This window comes from Mchenga conophoros, linkage group LG17 (assembly GCF_057382185.1).
Source record: "Mchenga conophoros isolate Kocher_MC1m ecotype Shallow Benthic linkage group LG17, M_conophoros_male_GT1.1, whole genome shotgun sequence".
NCBI classification, from domain to species: Eukaryota; Metazoa; Chordata; class Actinopteri; order Cichliformes; family Cichlidae; genus Mchenga; species Mchenga conophoros.
The window spans coordinates 31,272,948-31,296,772 of record NC_140542.1 but is presented as its reverse complement, the minus strand read 5'-3'; the positions used below and the strand labels follow the sequence as shown (position 1 = coordinate 31,296,772).

The 23,825-nt window shown below is 40.0% G+C and overlaps 2 protein-coding genes across 8 annotated transcripts in view; both read left to right on the top strand.

Annotated features, from left to right (window-relative positions):
- The window catches only part of LOC146555723 (tyrosine-protein phosphatase non-receptor type 12-like), a 54,403-nt gene extending 50,010 nt beyond the window's left edge, over positions 1-4,393 (top strand). For 3 of the 7 annotated variants that reach the window (XM_085251949.1, XM_085251948.1, XM_085251946.1), the window contains 2 exons: positions 685-768; positions 1,084-4,393. In XM_085251949.1, coding sequence (XP_085108075.1) covers positions 685-768; positions 1,084-1,145 — 146 coding nt within the window. In that variant the 3' untranslated portion in view covers positions 1,146-4,393. Of the gene's footprint in view, positions 1-684; positions 773-1,083 lie in introns of all 7 variants that reach the window. The other 4 variants (XM_085251950.1, XM_085251947.1, XR_014889185.1 and 1 more) reach the window with 3 other exon arrangements.
- A 2,379-nt stretch (positions 4,394-6,772) lies between these two features.
- LOC146555722 (uncharacterized) overlaps positions 6,773-23,825 on the top strand; it is a 39,573-nt gene continuing 22,520 nt past the window's right edge. Inside the window, exons 1-4 of the mRNA XM_085251945.1 lie at positions 6,773-7,502; positions 15,309-15,461; positions 22,139-22,713; positions 23,515-23,673. Coding sequence (XP_085108071.1) covers positions 6,854-7,502; positions 15,309-15,461; positions 22,139-22,713; positions 23,515-23,673 — 1,536 coding nt within the window. The 5' untranslated portion in view covers positions 6,773-6,853. The remainder of the gene's footprint in view (positions 7,503-15,308; positions 15,462-22,138; positions 22,714-23,514; positions 23,674-23,825) is intronic.

Sequence of the window (23,825 nt, the reverse complement as noted above, 5' to 3'; positions counted from 1 at the left end):
TTAAATTTTCTGTATTCTCAAGCCGGTGGTCTCAGAACATACAATACAAGTGTTTGGATGCTGGGTTAATGTGTTCATGAGAGGCATCCACAATCAATGATCTTTGCACAGCAGGTGGCTGCACTCATTCAGGAATGGAGAGCAGCTCCTCAACAGCAAATCAAAATACTTGTGTGGTCCGTGAGCAGACAAGTGACTGCTTGAATCACGTCCAGAGGCCATATCTCCCAAAAAAAAAAAAAAATTTTTTTTTAACTAAAATCTATTTAAAACACAAAACTTGAGTTTCTTTATTTTGACTAGTATACTTTTGACTTGAGCAATAAATACTGTAAGCTATCATATATCTACTTGTTACATACGCTTTCTACAGCTGTTGGTAGTTTTTAATGATTACACTATTTTAACATTTAAGGTTTCACTGTAATTCATTTTGTTTTCAGTTATTTTAAGAGTCTTGTATGTTTATCCTGTACTGTCTTGTTAAGCATGTTTTCTGTCTTCTTGACTTCATGTTTTTTTTATATTTTCTCACATGATCCTATATCACTCTAACGAACTCATTTTAAAATCTGCTTTATAATGTAATTGACTTGAATTATGAGTAGCATATACACCACTGTTATTTCAAGAATACTTCCACCCCATTAATCTGTCTTTCTTGTTGCATTTGATTATGTGTAGATGCGTCTGACTGTGTGACGACCTCTCCAGCCGACCTTCCATCTGCTGACACCACAACAAGCAACAACAGCAAGCCAGAGCTGGGTGGGTAAGTCTACGGTCTCATTTGTTGTAGACGGCTTTTATTTTGTAATTGTGATTGGATACTGTTGTTGTTCAAGTCTCTACTAGTTGAGCCTTTGAAGGAACATCAATGGTGAATCTGTGCAGGAAATATTGCTGACAAACACGGTTTCTATTAAGGTCATCATTTTTTGATTTGTGCCACTGATTTTGCTGATCAGAAAGCTCGCTTTGGCCTACATGTGCAGAAAACGTTTGATGGTTCTTGAGAACAGGCAGGTTTTCCCTCTGGTGTTGAGGTAAAACAAACTGAGCTAAGACATTTTCTCCTTCCAGGGTTCGGTAACCGCTGCATTCAGCCCAAAGGTCCTCGACGACCCCCCCTGGAGTGGACATGATGGAACAGTCCAGCTGCCCGTCCACCACCACTGTCCTCCCTTGTCAGGAGATGGTGTCTACCAACCTCACCTGGCTGGTCCAAAAACCAAGATGATAGATGCTACGCATTTCATAGAAAAACCTTCTGAGTGACTGTCTGCCAGTACCCTCCTCTTCCTCCTCCTCCTCCTCAGTCCTCCCTGCAAAGTGCCACTGTGCCAAGCAGGGACAGTCAAGAGGCTAGAATGTTCTCCTCCTCAGCTTGCTGATGTTGGCAGGTTTGACTACTCTAGATGCTGACCTGGGATCAGTTATTTCCCTGTTTTAATAAAGGATCATTCCTGTGGGGGGGTTTTCTCACCTTTGTTTTTTTTTTTTTGGGGGGGGTGACTGGAGAGAAGACTAAGAGCGGGCATGTTTTTCCTCCATGAGCTGTAGACACCTCACTTTTAAGGCTGTTACATGTCAAATATAAATAATAAGTGTTCAGGCTGAGCGCTTTGTTTAAAGCCAAATGAGAATTTTTTTTTCCTCCTATATCAGGAATTACCTTAAATTAGAAAAACTACTGTGGGAGGCTGAACTCCCAGAAGTTGTCTGTTGCCTCCTACTGAACGAACAACAATCTTGAAAGCGAACTTCGATAATCTGTTACCCATTTCTGTTGGGTATGCACAGGTTGCCAGGGTGCTCTCTCTTTGTCTCTCTCTCCCTGTTTCAAAGTGCTGGTGCTACATTACAAAGGATCGTCACGGAAACGAAAGCGCTAGAGCTCACTGTTACCAGTTTCTCACTGCTGTTGTTAGCTCTGCTATTTTACACGTCCATGCTTCTCTGCCAGAGTGACAGGTTAACAAAGTTTGGCCATTGTGGTGTTCATTAAAGTGCAGCTGGTGATTTTATGGCAGCGGGCAGTAATAGTTGTGTCAATGTCTCAGTGGCAACTAACTGAGCTTTAAAAAATAAATAAATAAAAAAAATGAGAACGAACTAGCAAAAACTGCAGTTTCTGTAGTGGCCACTTGAGGCTTCATAGAGTCCATAGTCCCATATTAAAATCTCTGAATTTCCAGCATTTTTTTGGGCTCTATAACTTATTTGCCTCTTTATATAAAGAATATGGTGGGTGGATTTTTACATTACTTATTCACATGGGTACTGGTGAGGCTTAAAGCTGGGGTGGGGGGGCGTTGTTTTGATTGACAGGTTTACCCAAACAGGAAGCATTTTTGCGATGCTGGTGATTTATGAGGCATTTTTGTATCGGACTTGTTGCACAGACATATCAAAGAAGTTTGTGCTTCAGTGTCAGTGAGTGAAATTCTAGTATTTTATTAATCTAATACTAAGCACTTACGGATCATATGACCTGTCAAAAAAAAGAAAAAGAAAAGTTGAGGTTTTAAAAACGGAAATCAAAAACAGATGGTGGTTACATCTTCTATATACAGTCTATAGTCTGAAAGCAAAAACGGTAAGATTAAAGCCAATGAATTTGTGTAAAGTGTAGTATATATGTGTGAGCTCCAAGCAGCTGAACCAAAGAGTACAGTCCCACCTTAAATTAATGAATTGGAGAATTTTTTTTTCTAAGCTACCCACGTTTGAGATAAAATGACATTAAACACAGAAAAAGCCGAACTTGTTAGCTCTGTGACTCTGACTCTCACAACTGGGACCATGAGCCTGCCTTAGTCCACCTTTCAGAGAAGACAGCTGATGGCAGCCCTCCTTTATTTGCTCTTTTCTTCTTTCGGTGTTTCTGGCTCGTCTGCTCGGGAATCATATTTCTTCCGTTTATTTGCTGTTCTTCTGTCGGGTTTCTTTCCTTCTGCCAAACCTCAGCTGATCGACCATGAAAGTTTCTTTCCTTTCAGCTGCCAGTTTGCTCACGACAAACCCCGGTGTTTCGGAGTCTGAATGTTACACATCGCCTGAAACGCTTGAACCTTTGACTCGACAGATTGAAATTAAACCTCCAAGCCTTCTCTATAAGTCAGACTTGTTTGGTTTCTCATCTGACGGCGTGTTGTTCTTTACCTGCTTCTGAGACAATGATCCAATAGGACAACAGCAGCCAGGGACCCAGGACTACTACTGTTTACTCCTTTTTTTTTTCTTCTTTTTTTTTCCTTCTTTTTTTGTTCTCTTTCATTAGCTGCCATAACTATACAGTATATGCATTGTTTTATAAAGAGCTGTACAGGACAGTTTAGGTATAAAATACTTCAGATTTCCTTTTTTTCTATCTCCTAAATGTTCCTATTAACAGAAGATGTAAGAAAATCAGTGCATGATGATGAATCCTCCCTCTACACAATGTTTTTCTTTAAACTGTAAATTATTCTGCTACCCTCTTGTTTTTGCTTCTGGCAAATATTTCAGGGGTTTGGTTTTTGTTTTTTTTCTTTGTTTTTTTGGAATTATATGCTTAGATTAAAAACAAAGTTTTAATTGGTTGGCAGAGGAAAAGCAGAGGTTGCCAGCCCAGCCCTCTTTGAGATAACTACAACGGGCTCTGAACAAGATTGTAATAATAATATTAATAATGATGATAATATTGGTTGTTTGTTTTTGTAAATGGTATTTGAAAAGTTATTTTTGTATATGCAGTTGTTTGTTGTGACACAAGTCCACTGCCCCCCCCTCCCCACCCAAACATCAACGTTTCTCACTCACTCTCCTCTCCATCATTTCTTATTCTTTTTGAACTTTTTTTTTTTCTTTTTTTAAAAGGCGCAACTGAGATGAATGTCCTGTCCTCTACAAGGAGCATCTGTCGTTTCCTACTTACTTCCCATTTTGTTTTTGCTTCTTTAATCTTCGCCCACTCCTGCCCTCCTTTCTGCCTTTTCCCATTTTTTTTGAGAAAGGCTGTCATTTCCAACACATCTGTATGCCCACGCACAACAGAAGAGACTGTCTTTAACTTTATTGATTCTCTTATAATTCGTTATCCTCATTTTTCTGTTTACTTCCACTCCCCACACACACACACACACACACACACACTCTCATGCACACGCCTCGATCTCAGTAAAGAGCCCACCTGTGCCTTTAAGAGAGAGCCCGCCTGCCCGCACTCACCCTTTCCCTCTGCCCTCCAATCATCATTAGCGGCATGACCATAAGCGATGTGATTCGCTGCTGCTTGCTCATCGCCTCCTGTGGGACTCTCATTCAGCCACGCCCCCTCAGCCCCATCCTGTCACACACACACACGTTTGTATGTTGCAGAAATCAATCAGTAAAAATGACCTTAAGTAAAGATGTGCCTCTTTCGCCTTCATTCATGTAAATATTCCTGAATAATTGTGAGTTTGAATGTGTGCGTCTCAGCAGGAAGCATTATTTTATACTATAGACCAGTCAAATGGCTAATGCATCACTTTGACTTAGTCGCCTGCTGACTTGTAATCTGATGTTTTCAGACGTGACGGACTTCAAAATGAACTCGTGAACTTTCAGTCAGTGTGAGTTTTGTGTGTCTGTGTGTACGCTGTCACAGCAGGAAATGCTCACACACCTTGTGGAGCTGCCAAGACGACTGTATTCACTCAAGCACGCACACAGACTAATATGACAATTAATCACAGCAGGGGTCATAAACACACACTGGCTTTCTCAGAGACCTTGAGGGCTTTGCATTTGTATTCACTTTACACACAGAGAAGCACAGCAGGAGGGCACTCGTACTATAATTATTCGCTGGTGCTCACAGGTAGTCAATGCTCATTTCAAATTAATTATGCAATCATGGACAGTACAACTACCGTGGTTCAGGCACTGATGGGTTTTTAAAGTTATCCTGGGTTAGGGTTAAAAACACTTTACATTGATAGTCAAAGGAGCTTGCAAAGAAAAGCGTCTGGACTTCTTTAAGTTGCTTGAAGACGTTTCACCTCTCATCCGAGAAGCTTCTTCAGTTCTGAGTTCTTCAGTCCGGAAGAATGAGGATGTTTCCTGTATATTTTCATAGAATAGAAATGTAAATAAACAAGTAGCTTTCGGTTCCACCTTGACTTCCATTCACATATTTAAAAAGTTACTTTGAAAAGATTACACAGCACAGCATACAAGTACGTCCTTCACCCTTTTTAAATGTTTGTGGCTCACGTGCACGATATTTGTATACACAGCATAATAAAGTGCACATGCCTCTCACCCCCAGTGCTTATTTACTTTATGCACACTTTCTACTACCACCTGATTATCTGTGCAAAGTTTTCCTCTCGGCTGCACACTAACACAGTATGAATGCACCATGCACCCTTCTTTCTCTCTCTGTTTCTCTGAGTATTAATATTAAGCCAGGTTGCTGTCTTAACTGGGTCACCTCAGTTTTCCCAATGAGCAGTTTAACATGTTATGTAATGGCTTATAAATATAGCCAGTCAGTGTTGGATATGTGAGCAGCAGGCTGCACAGAAGAAACTGTGTCAGCTCTCTTTTAAAGCCTGTAATATTAAAATACAGATTTACTGTAGCTATATGAGTCACATAAAGTCGATGCTGGACTCAGCACATGCTTACACACATCTCTTCTGTCACTGCATGCACAGACATCAAATCTCTGCTCGTGACTTGCATCATGCAATAATCTTGTCACAATATTTATAACCAGCTGTAACTTTACAATTCCCCTCGTGCAGCTGCTAATCATGTTTGCTATTCATGGTTGATTGTCACACGCTGACAGGCCTTGTACTGAGAACTCTGCCAGTCTGATTGAAGAAAATGTTTTCATCTCAGTAAATCAAAATGTAAACAACGCCAGAGGATTCATGACACGGTCTAATGATGTGTTGTGCGAGGGAGAGTGATAAGCGCATTCAGTTGTAAAGATTAAAGAGGGCATATTTATCTCTTTAATGGGAGTCCACAAGTTCTGCCAGTCAGCTTGTGGACATTCTTCCAAAATATAAGCACATAGACTACAGTGACGTCTGTGCAGGACCTTTTAAGATGTTGGATTAATGCAGTCTTTTTAATGACATGTCTGAAAACTTCAAAGTGATTTAATATCACTGAAAATTTAATTTTTACTTAGGGATGGCAAGTTTGTTTTTTTTTTTTTATTACTGATTCTTTTTGTTTTTGTTTTTCAGCAGAAACAAGGTCCACTGTTTAAAACACCCTCATACCTGAGGTTTAGCGGTAGTGTTCAAATGATCAGGTCAGCCACAGACATTAAGCATGCAAACATACGTCTTATTTGAACCTATTTGTAAGTTTTGCTTTGGGACTGTCCCCAAATATTATGCAAGAGAAAACTGTTGGATTTTATGGTTTTGGTCCATAATGCTGTAGGATCTCTACCTTTAAAAATATAACTTTGTTGCGATTTGGAGCAATGAAAGTTGGCATATGATTTAAATTTAATCTTAAAAATCTAAGGGCTGCATTTCAGTACTCAAAAAGTTGTTGAGCTTTAGAAATATTTGGCTCCTCATAGTTAAAAATCTACACCTTTCCTTGTTTCATAAACACAAAATGCCATAGATCGTACGTAAAATACAACACATGCTGCTAAGGCACAGATACTTAAGCCCCGCCTCTATTTTTTCCCCTCGCTACCTGTCAGTCGAGCCTGAGTCCCGCCTCCTCGCTGCCTGGCTGTCAATTCAAGTTCGGCCCCGCCCCTTCATCGCCTGTCTGAACGTCGCGGAAAAAAAGCAGCATCGGCTGCCGTTGGGGGAAGAGAGTAAATAGAGAGAGAAGCCTCAAGATGGCTGACTCGCAGGGCAGTATTCACCTCTCTGGAGCTGCCTCTCTTGCTACTACTCCTACTGTAGCCTCCGTTCAAAGCGCGCTCGGTAAGCCGACCGAGGCGAAAGGAACCCTTGGTAACGACTCCCAGTCTTCCCGTGATTTCAACCAGCCGCCGCCGCCCAAGAAGGTCCGAGTCGAAGAGAGGAGCGTTAAACCCAAGAAACTCAACAGGGACGGAGGAGTGGGAGGCAACGGTAGCGGTAAAGAGAAACTCCAGCAGCACACGAAGCTGCAGAGTTATGGCAGCAGCTCGGGCTTGTGGAGCTGTAGTCCGGTTAAGACGGCCACCAGCAGCAGCAACAACAACCGGTCTCCGGTGGGTGCTACTGGTGGGTCCCAGACACCGATAACCCATCACAAAGTCTTTAAACAGAGCGATTTCTTCCTCCATAAGGCACCTTCTTCCTCCAAATCCAAGAAACTAAGTAAGGATAAACAGCGAGAGAAAGAGAGGGGAAAAGGGAAAGGAGGCGGAGAGGAGAAAAAGAAACATAAACTGTTGTTGACCTCCGGATCTGGGACTACTGTTAATAACGACGTCGGTAAATTTAATAACATTTCTACGGCGAAGAAAGAAAATGGAGATGTCACGTTGCCACCAAAAGGTAAGCCATTATGTTTTCATCTATTTTGTGAGTTAGTTAGTGGCATTAATAAACTTTGTGTTTATTATAAGCAGGCTAGAGTTCTGCCCTTTTATAGTGACTTGGCTAGCCGCTCGGGATACGAACATGTGCCCCGGAGTGTACAGTTTCTCTGCTTTCTCATCTGCCTGTAAACGGTCCCGTTTTTCGGAATGGCTGCTGTTGAAAAGGGCGCCCCTTAACGTCGTGCAAGATGCCCGAAAAAAATCCTCGAGCGTTGCATTAATTGATATTTGGTCGCTCGGGAACGTGTTCGCGTCGAGTTTGGAGCGTGTGAAAGCGCAGCAGTTTTAATCGATGGAGTCTCTGCGGAGTATGGCTGCCAGCTTTCCGTCGCTTGTTCACCCGCTTGTGAACCCTCGAGCTCTACTGGAGCCGCGTTCCAGAGCAGTATAGTCGCGCGACCTGGCCGTTATCGCAACCAGCCGCGCTCGTCCTGCGGTAATTTTTTTTTAAACATATTAACGTCGCATTGACTAAACATATCCACCCTTGTTTGTCTACGTTAACCACTGACCCAGTACAGTTAAAAGATAAACAAATTAATAAATAACGGCATCTTAAAAACGTTTATAAAAACGAGCTGTCATTTGTCACACCAGTGTTATAGTTGAGACTCGTTAATCAATGACATCCCTGCGCGTGCAAGTATTTATTTTCCTTGGGAACTGTGTATGTCCTGGCGTTACATGTGTGCTGTCATAACAATATAAAAACCGCCCGCCATTATAGGGTAAGTGTTGTTTTGGTAGAGCACCACGCCCCCCTCTGTAACCCCAGGCTGTAAGGGGAAACAGACACAGAGCTCCGTGGCTTGTTGATACTGCATCATCTACAGTTGTACATGCAGAAATTCAACCTTCACACCCCCAAAGCATTCATTTCTACACAGACATCTTTATTGCTACAATGTTGTAATTACACTTGGACTTTAATGAGAATATTTTGTTTTGAGCGTGGCCACTGCACTTGTTAAATGCCATTTAGATGGTTGGGTGGGAGAGGGAGATAAATAGTCTTATTTTCTCGATTGCGTCCTTTAATATGGTGCATGGTGTTGTGAAAGTATTTTCCCCTTTCCTGATTTCTCATTTCTTTTTTGCACATTTGTTTCGGTTCATCACACACATTTGCTATTACACAAAGTTAACCTGAGTAAATACAAAAACAGATTTTTAAATGATGGTTTAATGTATTAAAGGAGAATAGCTTTCTAAATCTACCCGGCCCCGTGTGAAAAAGTAACTGCCTCTCCTTGTTAAATCATAATTAAAAGCAGGCTCGATCACTTCCAGAGCTTTGAAAACAAGAAATCACTTAAATGATGGTGATGGTCTGGAGCTGCTTTGTTGCTTCAGGACCTGGGTGACATCCCATAATTGATCGGTGATAAGCTCATTCAGTTGTAAAGAAAATCAGTTTAAGAATCTTTGGAATGACCTTAAACAGGTCGTTCATGGTAAAAATAAAAAAACAAAAACAAAACAAAAAACCCCTCCATTGTGGCTGAATTAAAAAAAAGAAAAATTCTGCAAAGAGTGAGCCAAAATTTCCCCACAGCGATGTAAAACACTCATTGCTGGTTATTGTAAATACTTGATCGCAGTTCTTGCTGCGGCAGGTGACATAACCCGTTATTAAGTTCACAAGGCATTATTTTCTTCCACAGGTAGGTTTGGAGAGTTGTTAGCTTTTTGGGCATTTTTTTGTGTTTGATTGTTTCTTTTTAATTTATTTTTTTTATTGTTGTTGGTTTCCTCTAATCAGTGAAATTATTATAAAACTTAATTTTGTATTTTCTCAGGTTATCATTGTCTAACATTTAAAATTTGTTTAATGATCTCAAACATAAGTTTGACAAATATGCAAAAAACACCAAGAAGTCAGTAAGGATGCAAATACTTATTATCAGCGTCCTTTTGTCACACCAAAGCATCGTGCCAAAACCCATGCATATGCACATTTGTGCTTGCCAATGTGTGGACATGTATTCACTTGTTAAATGTTTAGACACTAGAAAGGGTGGGCACATGTGATTGCATGATGTCACCCTTTTCCAGTTGGGTAGTTTAAGAGATCATGACATACTCTGAACAGTCACCGCAAACAATTAGGGTACCAGAAGGAAACGTGTTGTTGGCCTGTAGCCCTAAACACTTTGAGACACGCAGTCTTGTAAACAGGCTGCGCTGAGTGCAACTTTAATATGTTCATGTAAATATGTGGCTGGTGGCAGCGTTTTATTTAAAACACATAGATGTGGCTTTAACGATTACCCACAAAACATCACATGATTTGCTTTGCAGATAATGTGTCATTTTCACCCCAAACTCTGTAATGAATATTTTCCATTAGGCAGTTATACCACTTAAAGTCACTTAGTGCAGCTTATGATTTTCATTTCTGGACCTGACTGGCTAAATATAGATGCAACCTTTAGTAGTGATAACTAAAACCGCTCCTGCAACAGTTTCACTGAGGTGCTCTTCAGTAAAGCACTGAACCTCTAATTGCTTTAGTGAGTTGCTCAATGGCCAGCAGTAGGAGACTGTAATTATATTAAGTCGAAGATGAGGAAGTGTGTGAATGTGAATGTGGAGCTCAAAATGTACATTAATTCTAAACAAAATGAGAAAATTGACAAGATTGCTGTTCTGCGGAAGGACATGTATTTGAGGCAAATTTATGCTCTGACCTTCCTGCAAGGAAAGAATCTTTCCTACAGGGATCCAAAGAGTATCACATCATCATGGTAATATTATTAGTGGCAAAAGCAAGTGCCAGGGAGCTGTGACTGCCAGTTACATTTGATGCTGAAATAGGATACATGAGTCAGACAAAGTGCAGTGAGCAGTAGACCAAGAAAAGGGAATTTTTAAGCTGTAGGTATAATTGGGAAGTTGAGCTAGTTGCAAATCAAGTTTGACCTTGTGTAAAGTATTTATGCAGCCTTCTGACCTGTTGTTATATTTACACACAGTTTGATATTGCAAATGCAGTTTGTCGAATACATTTAGCCATAATCAGAGGTTCTCAGACCAAGTTCCAGTGAAAGCATTCCAGTATACAAAGAAAATGTTGCACAAAAATGACGTCAATACCAATTTTTATTTTTAAAAACCTCCAAACAGCAGACGTAGCTCTCCTCTTCAGATGTGCTTCCAGTCTCCTCTCTTCATTCTCAGTCTCTCTGCTCAGTTCCAAGACCTACTATAGAGGGTTACTTTCATTAATTGTTGTGTCACATAATTAATACCACAAGCAACGAGGATAAGAAGTTGAAAGGCTTCATCTTTCCAGCACTTTATGCCAGGAGGTATTTGCAGCCAAACAAACTGTACATTAAGAAGCCTTTGAGAAGCTATAGTAGGTATATTAGCTGGTACTTGTATGTTATTTAATCATCGAGTACATTGCCCGCCACTAACTGAATTGAAATTCTTGTTCTGCACTGCTATATCACAGGATGACATGAACTGTTGATAAATGAAGTTTACTGTAGTGCTGCACAAAATGTTACCACCGACCATGATTTGTCAGCGAGCCTCTCTCAAGTAGCAGTAGCTGATGTTTTACCTTGGTTTTATTGGGCTTATAACCAGACAGGCTTTGCTTGCTGCTTATCTCAGATCATGTAGTTGCTGTTTACTCGTTTTTTTTTTTTTTTGTTTTTTTTACCAGCTAGAGTCTCCAAACTTGCCTTTGTTAATACTAACCATTGTTAACGGAAAAAGCAAAAGTGCTGTTCTCTTTCTATTGATTGAATAATTGAAGCTTCATTTAGTGGGAGCTTTAGACCATCAATGCTTACAGTCAACAAATTTGAGAGCAGATTCTGTAGATATTAATTCGTCATTACCTTTTGCAATTTTATAGTGATATTAAAAGCATAATTCCGGTCTGTTTCCATTTTTAATATGCAGAAGCAAGAATATTATCAAGTCCTTAAGTGTAGCTGTTTGTGCAAAAGCCTAATATTATGCCCATTCAGACACTTGTGCTGCATAATGCAGAGATTAAAATTCATGTAACCAGTTCTGTTTTTGGCAAGTGTTACGGTTGTTTTGTGTTGTAGCTTTGACTTCTCTGCATTTCTATCTACTGTTAAAAGCCCATAATTAGTTTATTGTGTGGATGTAAATTTACCATGCTTAAAGAACCACCAAATATGTCTGGAGCTGCACATCTGAATTACACTGAGGAGAAAATGAAGCTTAACTACCATCATCGCCCAATTAAGTTTCTCTTGGCTATTTTTTTTTTAATTTGTATTTTTTCCTCTGAAAAAAATGGCAAGATCCTTAGCACAGCGTGTGCATTGCCAATACAATGACAAACACTGTATGAGTCCTATTGCTAAATCATTTTGGTTGGTGAAGCATGGATTTGCCACACCAGCAGGGGTGGACTGACCATCTGGAGTAGCAGGATTTTCCTGAGAGACGAGTGTACCTGCAGCCCTGCAGTGATTTTTTTTCTTTAATGTTTTTTGATCATGCTTAGATTTAACAGCTAGTTTCACACATATCATGTATTTTTTCTATTAAAATCGCCTTCATTTTAACATGTACTGCAACCGTATTTACAGTTGCAGTACATGTATATACTGATGGGAAACTGATAAAATGCTGAGCTCCCTGTTACAGTGTTTTGCATTTTGATTTTTTTTCTCCTTAAAATATGAACACATGCTTGGCCTTGGGCAAGTTTTTTTCTTCTTCCCATTATGCTCAGCATCTCACAGAGAGCATGTTTACTGCTGAAAATGTGAGCTTGCAAGTATCCAGCACATTTTCACATGAAAATTCTGCTCAAACTGTGTTGTTCACAGTGGAGAGCTCAGTGTGTCTAATCTTTGAAGGCCTCAGATTCTTCCAGAAAAAACAAGATTTGCATGGTCTTGTTAATTACCACCCCCATCCCCCCCCCAACAAAGAAAAAAGCACAATGAACAGATGAAGAAGAAGCCCATCCCTCTAAGTTACCGGCTGGTAGATATGTAGACATTCCAGGCTTTAGATAGTGACACCAATGGTAGCGTATCCTTGGGCAATGGCCACTCGTTGCCTAGGTAAGCCTCTAATGTATTTACTACCATGTCATATGTCAATCAGCAGTATCCTGCAGTCTCACTGGTAGTTTCTGTTGAGAAAAGTTTTATATCTAGAATGATCTTCTTTTTTTCTTTTTCTTTTTTCCCCTCCCATATGTTGTTGAAGTCATTGACTTCTTGGGGTTGCCAGGTTGCTGCCGATAGTTTCTTGTGTGGACGCAGCCTCACTGTTACACTGATATCCAATCCCAGAATCACCAGTTAACCTAACAAGCATGTCTTTGGACTCTGAAAGGAAGCTGGGGTATCCTTAGGGAGCCCACACAGGCACAGGGAGACGAGCCGACAAATGAGCAAAAAACATGCATGCGTGGAAAGTCTGCAGCTGGGTGGAACCTTCTTGCTGTGAAGTGACATTACTTACCACTGGACCACTGTGACACCTTTCCCAAGTAAATAGAACCTCAAATGAAACTTTGGCCTGTATTCGAAAATGATTTTGCCACAAGAGAAACCTTGGCTAGAGGATAAGCCTGGTATCATAATGGCAGTATAAAGCAGACCTTTAACATAATAAGCCACCTATCACTAATGGTGATATGACTGTTTAAAATTTACCCAAAATGCACTTTTTATCATGTGAATTAGCAGCTAGCGGGTAAATATGGGCATTAAGCTGGTGCACTTTTGATGTTGAAACTATAAATTATGCTTTGTTATTGCTACTTAATTTTTAATGGCAGACAATTGGAGGGATCTGGGGTTCCCTTTGAAATGTAACAACTTTAAAATGTCAGTATGCACATTTTTTATATTTTCTGATAATTTTTATTTTGGCGTAATTTTTCTTGATAAGAAGAAATGAGATATAGATGAGTGGTTGCGTCGTTGAAGTTTACTAACTGCCGGCCTCTGGCTCTCTGTCTTTCAAAGTTTTATCTCTCCTGTGATCATCCAAACCGTGAAAACTACCTGCTGTGTTTCCCTTCCTAACTGGCTGCTGCTAGAAAATCAGAAAACGGAATGAAGAGGGGGAAGAAAACATGCTTCAGTCACATGGATACCGTTCATTTCAAATTCATTCAGATCTCTAGTTTTGTGCTGTTTTGCCCTGGAAATATGAACTTAGCTTTAGAACTTGTGACCATCGAAGCCTTGACATCTTTTCTCGGATCGTGTCATCAGTTAAAACCCTGGTTTCACCCTGTTATTTTCTTTATTTCACGGGAAAGCCCCTTCTCTCGAGGTGAGAGAAATCAACATGCTTCACTGTATATTTTCAGTTCACATCAGCCACCTGGACTAATTTACTGCCATTTCCTCTAAAGTTAAGGCTTATGAATGTTACTGCTCTGGCATGGCCTTACATGTTTTTATAAATCTGGCAACAGATCTGAGTGAGCGCTCCTTTGTAGGCTGTTTCCTGTGGAGCTAAATTGTCGTTTTGAGACGTGCTGTTTTTTTCCACTAGGCAGCTTACACTGTCTAGTAATTTAGCAGCATTTCTTTTGCATAGGGAACGTTGACATCCTTGGCATTCCACTATTCACCACAAGCTATGAGGAGCACGATCACCTGCGTCTTAAGTAGTAAAAGCAAAACAGTCTGCTGAAGTGTATTTAAGTACTATGATGGAAAAATGTATCAATGTACATCTAATTCTCTTAATGCTCCTATAAGCCTTTTTACTTTGAAAGCTTTTTTTCTCCTTTGATCCCACAAACAGGGAGTGCAACCACACTGTGTTCACTTTCCCACTCCCTACATCCACAGAAGAGTGAACAGTCTGAAAACACGGCTTCCTTTCAAAGATGGATCCGACTGAGTTCAAAGGGGGGAAAAAAGTTCTCTGGGAAGGAAAAGAAGGAATGGACAAAATAACACTATGGAAAACACAAAGGATTTTTTTTTTCATGAGGAAATTAAAAAATATAAAGCAAATCAAGGAATACAAAAATGTATAAAACGAGGGTTATTTGAAGATGGGTAAGGGTTTTTAGCTCAGCTGGAGGGGAGACGTGCAGATTTAAAGAATAAATGTCTGTTTGCCGGGGTGCCTCACACTTAAACACACCTTTCCGAAAGCTTTCCAACAATCCAGCTGAAAAGGTGTGTGCATGTGATACTGACATTTTAAAACTGATGCTCTCATCCGCAGCGATTTGCACTGAGCGTTGCATTAGAGCGCACTCCAATTCCTCAATGTGCTACACTTGCTCAACACTTGGATGGAGACGTGCAGGAAAAGGAAAAGAAAATAAGCTGAAAAGCAAAGAGAGGATTTTAGGACTTTTAAAATTAAATGGGAACATATTAATGATAGTAGAGGGTTACGTTTTTTGGGGATGAGGTGTGTCTTGATGAAACTGTGCTGTTTTGAGTGAAGTTGCAGAGCGGCTGCTGCATTCTCAAAGGGAAGGTCATTGCAGGGCTTAGATAAAAGTATGGGTTTGGCGATGGGATGATTTTTTTTTTTTCCTTTCGCAGTAGGGAAAAAACATTTGTAGAGGAAAGATCAACAAAATTAAAAGTCAAGAGTGATAGCAGAGGTGAAGGGCTTGGCAAGAGAACAGGTGAGCTGTTAGAGAAGCAAATCGGAGCGAGCAAAGTGCACTCAAACATCGGTGTACATGCTTGCGTGGGGGTACATCTGAGATCTTATGCTAATGTGCTTTCACCATCGAGACATGAAACGTTGCTCACTGCTTCCACAGATCACTCCACCAAGGACAAGGCGAAGGAGAGGGAGCGAGAGGAGAGGGAGAAGAAGAAGGTCAAAGAGCGAGAGAAAGAAAAGGAGAAGAAGAAGCACAAAGTGATGAATGAGATCAAGAGGGAGAATGGAGAAGTCAAGCAGCCGATTAAAGGTTGGTGGAAACTTGCACACATGCATACTAAGTGACTTTTATAGAGATGAATTAAATGATTCTTTCTATTATTAGAGAAAGTTGCACATTAAAATGGATCAGCGTTTAATTTGCTGGCAGAAAATATAACTACTAAAATAAAAGTAAACTACAACTACAAACGTAAGTGTGTTGTGTGCAATAAATGAAACAAAAACCATGCAAATAAAACACATCACACATGTTGCAGTAGCATAGCATTGAGTCATAAATACTGTTTTTTTCCATATACAAATGGAGCTCAGATCTGCTGCTAAGGTAACCAAACATGACCCACTTCCACAGTGCGCTGTACAGTAAATCATCATTATGTTTCCAATGTACAAGCTGCATACACAACTGCTCAGCATCCCAGTGGGTGTTAGGGTAAAAACAGAAAAAGAATTCTACCAGTGTGCTAGAAAAGGTCCAGTTTAGCACTTTAGCTGTCATGGCTGAACTCTTCAAGTGTGACCAGAGTTACAACCTTTTATTTTCACTGAGAACTTGATCCCTGGTGTTAGGTTGACCTTTGCACTTTGCTGCTCCTCACATGTAGAGTTGGTGCCTATGGTTTATTTAGCCCTTATGGTTTATTGAATTAAGGCAGCAGTGGTTGTAATAGGAGAAGCTGAGAGTCTTCACAGTCTGTCATCCCCTCCTGTTCCTATTTCTTGCTCCCTTTGTCTCTGCTAGTTCGTCGTCTTTTATAATCTTTGTAGCTTTATTGGTGTTTATTTCTGCCTGCTCTTGTTCTCAGGTTGGTTTAAATAAGTATTTCTGATGGGATTCTTTAATGTTTGACCATTAGAGTACATGTTTTACAGTAGCTCTGTTTATGTGCAGTCTTATTTTTGTGTTTTTAAAAGTCCAAACAGAATAAAAATGCTCCAAATATTGTTCCATATAAAGGTCCTGACTGTAATTTCAGTTTGAAAATCCTCTTTTTTTTAATGTCATTGATCAGGGCTTTTCCTGGGTTAAATGAGCCTTTGAGGGGAAGGCTGTGTGTAAACACAAGTCCTCATGTAGTTTTGCATACATTTTCCTGTTAACTACCCATTTGATAAACAAAAATGTATATCAAGTTTGATTAAACTTTATTAAATATTGAAAAAAATGTTGGTTCTTTGGTGGAAGGCCAAAATCACTTTGTTGTTGTTTTTTTAAAATATGCAATTACCTGACTGTGTTCATGCTACTTTTAATGCTTTTCCACGTTCCCAAAGCCAGCAGCTTACATGCTGTATTGACCTTATTTTATATTGAATTAAAAAAAAAAATACAAACACCAAAGAAATAAGAGCAGCACATTAATGGTAGCTTCTGTGTTGAGCAGCAGATGGTCTGAAGATGATCATCTTCAGGGAGATGGTCATAAAGGATTAGATGGTGATCACGAAGGCGAGTGTATGACCTATTCGTTACTATACGCATGTCACACAGTTGTTTGATTAGATGCATCAGCACAGCTAAATACCAGATTATATTAAATCCCATCTCCTGTAAACATATTTTGATGTGTATATATAGCGCTTTGAGTGTCTAGAAAAGCGCTATATAAATGTAATCTATTATCATTATTATATATAGCCAATATAAATTTCAGTTTGGGATAGGCAGCCAATGAAAAGAAAGATGGCTTAAAGGGGGAAGAAAGGGAGCCAAAATGGTTAGTTTCTGACAGTAGATGAACTGATTGGTCTCACACAGGCCTGGTATAAGATCAAAGCAAAAATTATAAGCAGCTCAAGCAAAACTTGAGTGTGATTGGCCCTCTTCAAAATCCGTTTTCTTGTCCCAGAAATAGAAAACTTAAAGTGGTTGTCTTTTTATATTATAGTTAATTAAAACAATTGACAAAGCCCCCAACTCATTTTAATATGATTAATAGTTGCAACCCTAAATATGTTTAGCTTTGTTACTCTCTCATGTAATTGCCTTTCTGTGCTTGTTTCTGTTGTCAGGCATGGTTTTAACTTCCTGTTTATTAGAGTGTGACTGATGGGTGATTATCTAGATCAAACTTTTAAATATTCTTGTCACAGATCTTCTTAGAATGATGAGAAAAATATATTTTTGCCCTTAAACACATTTCTTTTGTTGTTCAGTTTTGTATACGTTAAGATGGCGGTTTTCTTTGAACACTTGTCTGCATCCATTATTGATGCAACCCTGCTGGTGATGAAGTCAGGCTCACCTGTGTGCGTGTGCGTGCACACCTTATCAATGCGGTGCAGCGGCGACTTTCATTGTTAACCTTTTGACAGTAGTGAATTATTTGCAGAGCGCTGTGATCATAATCTCCACCTAACTGTGCGCGAGTAATCCGAGTTCAGCCGTTTATCAACAGGGATGTTTTGCTTTTTAAGATCCACCCCATCCCACTCTTTTTTTTTTTTTTTTAATAAAGAGTGACACAGGCTCATACGCACAAACCACTTATTGACACGTGTGAATGCCAATTTTACTTCAATTGATTTGATTTGCTGGAGAGCTCTGGGGGAGTTTGTTATGGTATGTCACGACCCCGCTGTGACATTTCAAGGAGTCAGCTGTGCTTTGGGCAGATAGTGTGACCAGTGGCTGCAGATGGAAATTACAGACGGATAAATTGGTGCACTATTTCAATCTTCCCATTTTCTGTCAAAAGGCCACACTTCCTAGTAATGCTGGTTCATTCCCTCATTATGAGGGTAGAGTTAAGAAAAGACTGGACTGAGAGCAAGAGGCATGTGTTAATCCTGCAGCCGTCGTGTGAGAGAGTCCGCTATTTAATCACTTGTTTAAGGGACGCACTGAAACCTGCGATTAGATTTTTGAGGCGGGGCAGGGGGGGGCTCTCCCCACCAGAGAGAAGGTTTTCTGTAATAGTGAGTGTGGCATTTAATCAGAGGGTATTACAGTGACAGAGAGACCGGGAGTGAAAGTTAGAAATTTAATCAGTGAGAGAGTGTTAAGTTTACAATTGAAAAGGACGACCAGGAGAGAGAGGGGCAGCCAGTGGAAACGTGTATAGGAAATCAATAAGCAGCAAATGACCATTCTGACAGTAAGTCTGCTTTACTGCCAGTGAGGCTGTTTGATAGTGGGTCTGTGTGTGTGTTTATTTGAGTGGGAATTTATCTGACCATAAACTGATCATGACCATCCAGCCAAATGGTCCAACTATGCATTTGTTTGTGTATAAACAAAAGGGAAGTTGCAGTTTTTGCCCAGGAAAAGTCATCAGCAGAGTGAACATGTATGTGCAATATTAAGTTACAATTTTAATTTTTTTAGAGCAGCTGCCAATGGCTGAGCAAGTAGACCTATTATAACGGATAATTAAAACTGGTTGTTAGCAGATCAAATTAAGTCTAATGATTTAGTTCATTGGTTATTTTAGGAAAATGTATTTTACCCTAGATATAATGTGATTTTCTACAGTAATGAATGCAACAAGCCTGACTGATACAAGATTTTTTTTTTATGTTTGGCACGTAATAATAAGCCTGTCACATTTACTTCACAATCACCTGATCATAATAATTTCAGCTGACTAATTGTACCTCTTTAAACACAGCTGGATGAAATGACATCACTATTTTCATGTTGTTTTTCACCAGTTTTGCCCTCTTCTATTAATGGCACTTCAAGGTGATCAAGTTAAACTATTGCGCCGGCTGCACTGCAATAAGCAGCTGTTGAGAATTAACAGCATGGATTTAGCTGTTAAGCCAAAACATCACCAGTGGGAGCATGTTGGTTTTAAGCCAAATAGAAAGAAGGAGCACAATAACTTGTTCTTTGTAAAATTTGCAGAAATAGGCGGCTGACTTGGTAACATAGACTGTTGTGTAGAGTAGATGTTTATGGCATAAATTCACCTGCTTCCAACTTTCTGGGTTGAAGGTCGAACAACACTTGTAGTTTGAAGAACAACTTTATTACTTTACCAATGTGTTTGACCTGTAGCCTTCATCAGGGTACACATAAAATGAACAAAAGACAGTTAGGCCATCAACTGTTTGTACCATCAAGTAAACATTATACAGTTGAAACAGTTTTTTATTGGTTTCTGATAGAAGTGTAGATCCTTGTTCCCCTTTACAGATCACAAATAGAAATGCTGTGAACTGTATTCCTTTAACAAGGTATTTGTTGCTCTTCCTGTTAAAAGGGAGTTTTTTCCTTCCCATTATTGCCAAGTGTTTACTCCAATGTGATTGTTGGGCTTTTTTCTTTGGAAAATTTGTAGGCTCTTTCCTTGCTATACAGAGGACCTTGAGGCAACTGTTGTAAAATAAAACAGTATTGAATTGAGTTTTATAATCCAGAGAAGATTTAAAACCAGACAAAACATGTTTTCAAGTGGCAACATGTTGCAGCAACTCCATTTGTCTATTATGATTTTCATTTTTTTAAGGCCTTATTTTATTTATTTATTTATTTAAATCAAGTATATATTATAATTTTTCAGAAAAATAGGTTATATTCATTAATAGACACTTTCAGCGTTGGTACGATAAACAATGAAGCACACTGAATGTGCTTCAAAGCAGGCTATATTCCAGATAAAAGACTGAAAGGTACAAAATCACCACCTAATGACCAATCAGTTGTCTGGAAAATAATAGGCTATTTCCTGGATGATCTCTGGGACCTTTTGACCGTGGACGTTTTTGTGTCTCACTAAAGAGCATTAATATAGTTTTGCTTTTTTTCTTACTATTGGCTGTAAGCAATTTTAAAATGGTTTCATATTACTGTAACCTTGTATACAGTGTTATGACATGATCATAACTGTCACATTCTCCGGCGTATTAAAGATAGACCCAGTGAAACTGGTAAACTTACATAGCTGGCATAGCACTTTAAGTCTTGTTGACTAAAGCTTTTAGAGTGCACACATTCAGACAGAGCTTTGTAGTACTACACTTACTGTACAGTGCTTTTTCTATCAATCACACTGCTGTTTAGGTAACAGCAGCTTTGCTGCCTTCAGCAATCACTTCACACTTGTTTTAATGTTATAGGTAAAATATTCCGCTGTGCTGCCGGTTGGCCTCTCCATGTTTGTGATTGGTCACACGCTGCCAACACCGCCTCGTTCATGTGTAGCTAGATTGGGAAACCCTGGGTTCAGTTATCCAGTTGATAACCGCCTTTGTGTGACTGCTTAGCCTGACATCGGGGTAAGTGAAGCCAGATCACAGAAAGAGATCCTGGGTATGTTGAACTTGCTTCATCTGTGATTTGATGGAGGTTGAAGGAATAAACGTCTGTTTGGGTGTACAGGGAATTGGGGGAGGGTGACTATGGGTTAAAGCGCTTTTGGATTAGTAGCTCAGCTATTGTACTGCAAATACCCCCACCCCCACTGTGCTTTCTTCTGTCTCCCTCCTTTCTTGTGTGGCATTGAACTTGTGTGGGGTACACACTAGACTAAAGCTGTGTATTTGTGCATGTGCGTTAGTGAGGTGAGGGCAGCAGCACCACTGTCATCATGACTGAAGTGCACGTATATATTTACTGTAAATGCATACGTGTCCATGTGTTTACACAATAACTGTGGAATCAGAAACTAGAAAGCAACATGTATCCAAATTGTCATGCTTTGACACACACACACACACACACACACACACACACACACACACACACACACACACACACACACACATAGACAAACAGATACAGTAGCACTTTGCATAAATTTGCATGTTCCATGTTGTCCTGCCTGAGGCGTTGAAGAGATGGACTGCCATGTACGGTATTATGTCTTTGCAAATATGCCACTGGAGAGTGTGCTTCCTGGCTTAGTCATATCTGCTTTTCTCAAGGGATTTAGTTTCAATGTTCTTCACTTTATTTTATGCATACACCTCAGGAGATATGCCACCTGGGGGAAAACTTGCAGTGAGTCATCTGCTTAAAACAGTTAGTACTCATTATTCTCAGTTGTTTTGTTTGTAGGGCATTAAATGTGTACCTGAATGTGTTTATTATTAGACACTTTAAAATCAATAATAACAAAAATCTGAGTAAAGCTTTTAATTTTACTGTCTTTCTTTTTTTAACCTGTTTTCAGAAGCTCACTCCTTCTAGCCTCCATTTTTCCACCCCTTCACTTTATTTTACTTGCATTTTCAGAGCTGCAGTTATTGCAAGAAGACTGATTTCACTTATTTAGTGACATAAGAGACACACGGCACTCAAAGCTTGGATAGGAAAACTATAGGAGGACTCTGCAATGGCGCAGATGGCAATAGAAGTATAACTTCAGGAGAAAGGGGTTTTGGGGCAAAGTCAGCCAAGTTTTGATGTGGGTTTTATCACGTTTGACTGATAACTCGCGCATTTATTTCTCAGTGACCACTGAAATTAAAGTTAATTCAGATGATGCATCAATAAACGTGCCTCCTGGCATTTTAAGATTGCTGCTAACTTGCAAGACTTGCTTCTAGAAGGACTTTGGAGAAATCTATTCTCACAGCAGGGAGCTGAGAGAGTTTGTTGATCCACTGTGCATCAAATAACACATGATGGATTCTAACAAATCTGTCATGAAAGCCTCTTCAGAGCTGGGTTTCTTCTTATTTTGTGGTATTGCACAAAAATCCTTCAATAGTGCCTTTCTCCCCTCTCTCTCTCTCTTCTTCTGTTGCTCTGTCCAGATGACAAAGAGAAAGCCAAGATCAACTCAGAGGAGCTGCAAATCAAAAAAGTGAAGAAGAAAAAGAAGAAGAAACACAAAGAAGGGGAGAAGCACAAGCATGTGAAGATGTACCACCGGTCCTGCCAAACCATCTGTGCTGGCCTGCTTCTCCTCCCTCCCTCCTCCACGTCCCCCACCTCGTCTTCCTCCCCCTCTGAAATAAAACACGACTCCTCCCTATCTTTATTTAAGTCCCCTCTACCTGTTTATCCTCCACCTAACAACAAAAGCTCCCATCTCCCGCCCTCCTCTCCTTCGAAATCTCACCTGAACTCTCTTCACAACTCACTTAACTCTCCGTTGTCGTCCACCACGTCACCTCTTTCCTCCCCAACCAAACACCAACCGCAATGCTCGTATCCCGGTATGGCGGATCTGGAGTTTGCCTCGTACATTCACATAGAAAACCAGCCTAACGGAGGCGCCTTAGTGGCTCACGCCTACACGTCGCAGCTCTCCTCTCTCTCAGTGGACCAGAGGGAAAGGTTTGCTCAGGAGTTTGTCACGTTGGTGTTCAGTGAGGACGCGTCCCAGGTGCAGCATGTGTATTGATCAGATTGATCTTTGAATGTTGAGTTCAGTGCAGTGTTGTTTGCAGCTGCAGTGTAGCACCTGCTGCTGACTATGTTTCATTAAAAACACTGTTTTTCTTTACCCTTTAAGTTATGTAGACGGGGGATGCACTGATCTGCTATTCAGATGGGTTAGGCAGGATTCAGTCAGATATTTTCATAATGTGAATGAAAAGTGAGAGCTTGAAGCTTGACCTTTTTGTGTGTTTACAGCTTTTCTCTTCTTTGATTGCAAAAGTTTTTTTACTTGACTACAAACTGAACTTTGTCAAGGGATTTCACATGACAGAAAAGCTGTTATTTCACTAATAAATAGCAGTTCAGTTAATATATAGTCTTGGATTTATTAATTTATGTATTTTTTTTTTCGTGAGTTTGTAGTTTAGACTTGTTGCCTAAAACCGTCACAGATGCTCAGAGACCAGTCAGTTATCTCCTGACAGCCACTGGTTGCTAGGGAAAAATCTGTTATCCTTGATACCACTTTTCAGTCATTTAGTGGTTGTTATAGGGGGTTGCCAACTACTCCCATATCTTTAACCATAAAAGAATAAATTGCAATCTTTTCCTATAGTGACGACTCAACATTATTAATTTCATAATGGTATCAGATCAGTACTGTGGGTATTTGTAGCATATCTGTGATCAAATGAATTGGATTGGTGCATCCCTCATTTATACTTAAACTCTTAGACTAGTAATTTAAAATCCTTTTCCTAAACCATCATCTTGATCTAAATTAAAACTGCTGACTGTTTTGCAGGCTGCTCGTTATGTCATGGGAATCGTCCACGGAGAAGCCAAGTACCTGCCGGACTTTTTGGACTACTTCTCAACCAAGTTTCCGTCGGCTCCGGTGAAAATGGAAATAATTGGAAAGAAAGACATAGAAACCACGACTATGGCTAATTTCTACTCTCAGGTCAGTCGAACACAGGCACATAAAGGGGAAGAGTGGTGTCATAGATGTGGTGCTGTATGTGTGCTGTGGCTTGGATATTATTGGAACTGATACAGACAGTTCTGCAACCATGCTGACTAGTTGCTTTTCTGATTTACACCGTTTTTGCTGCT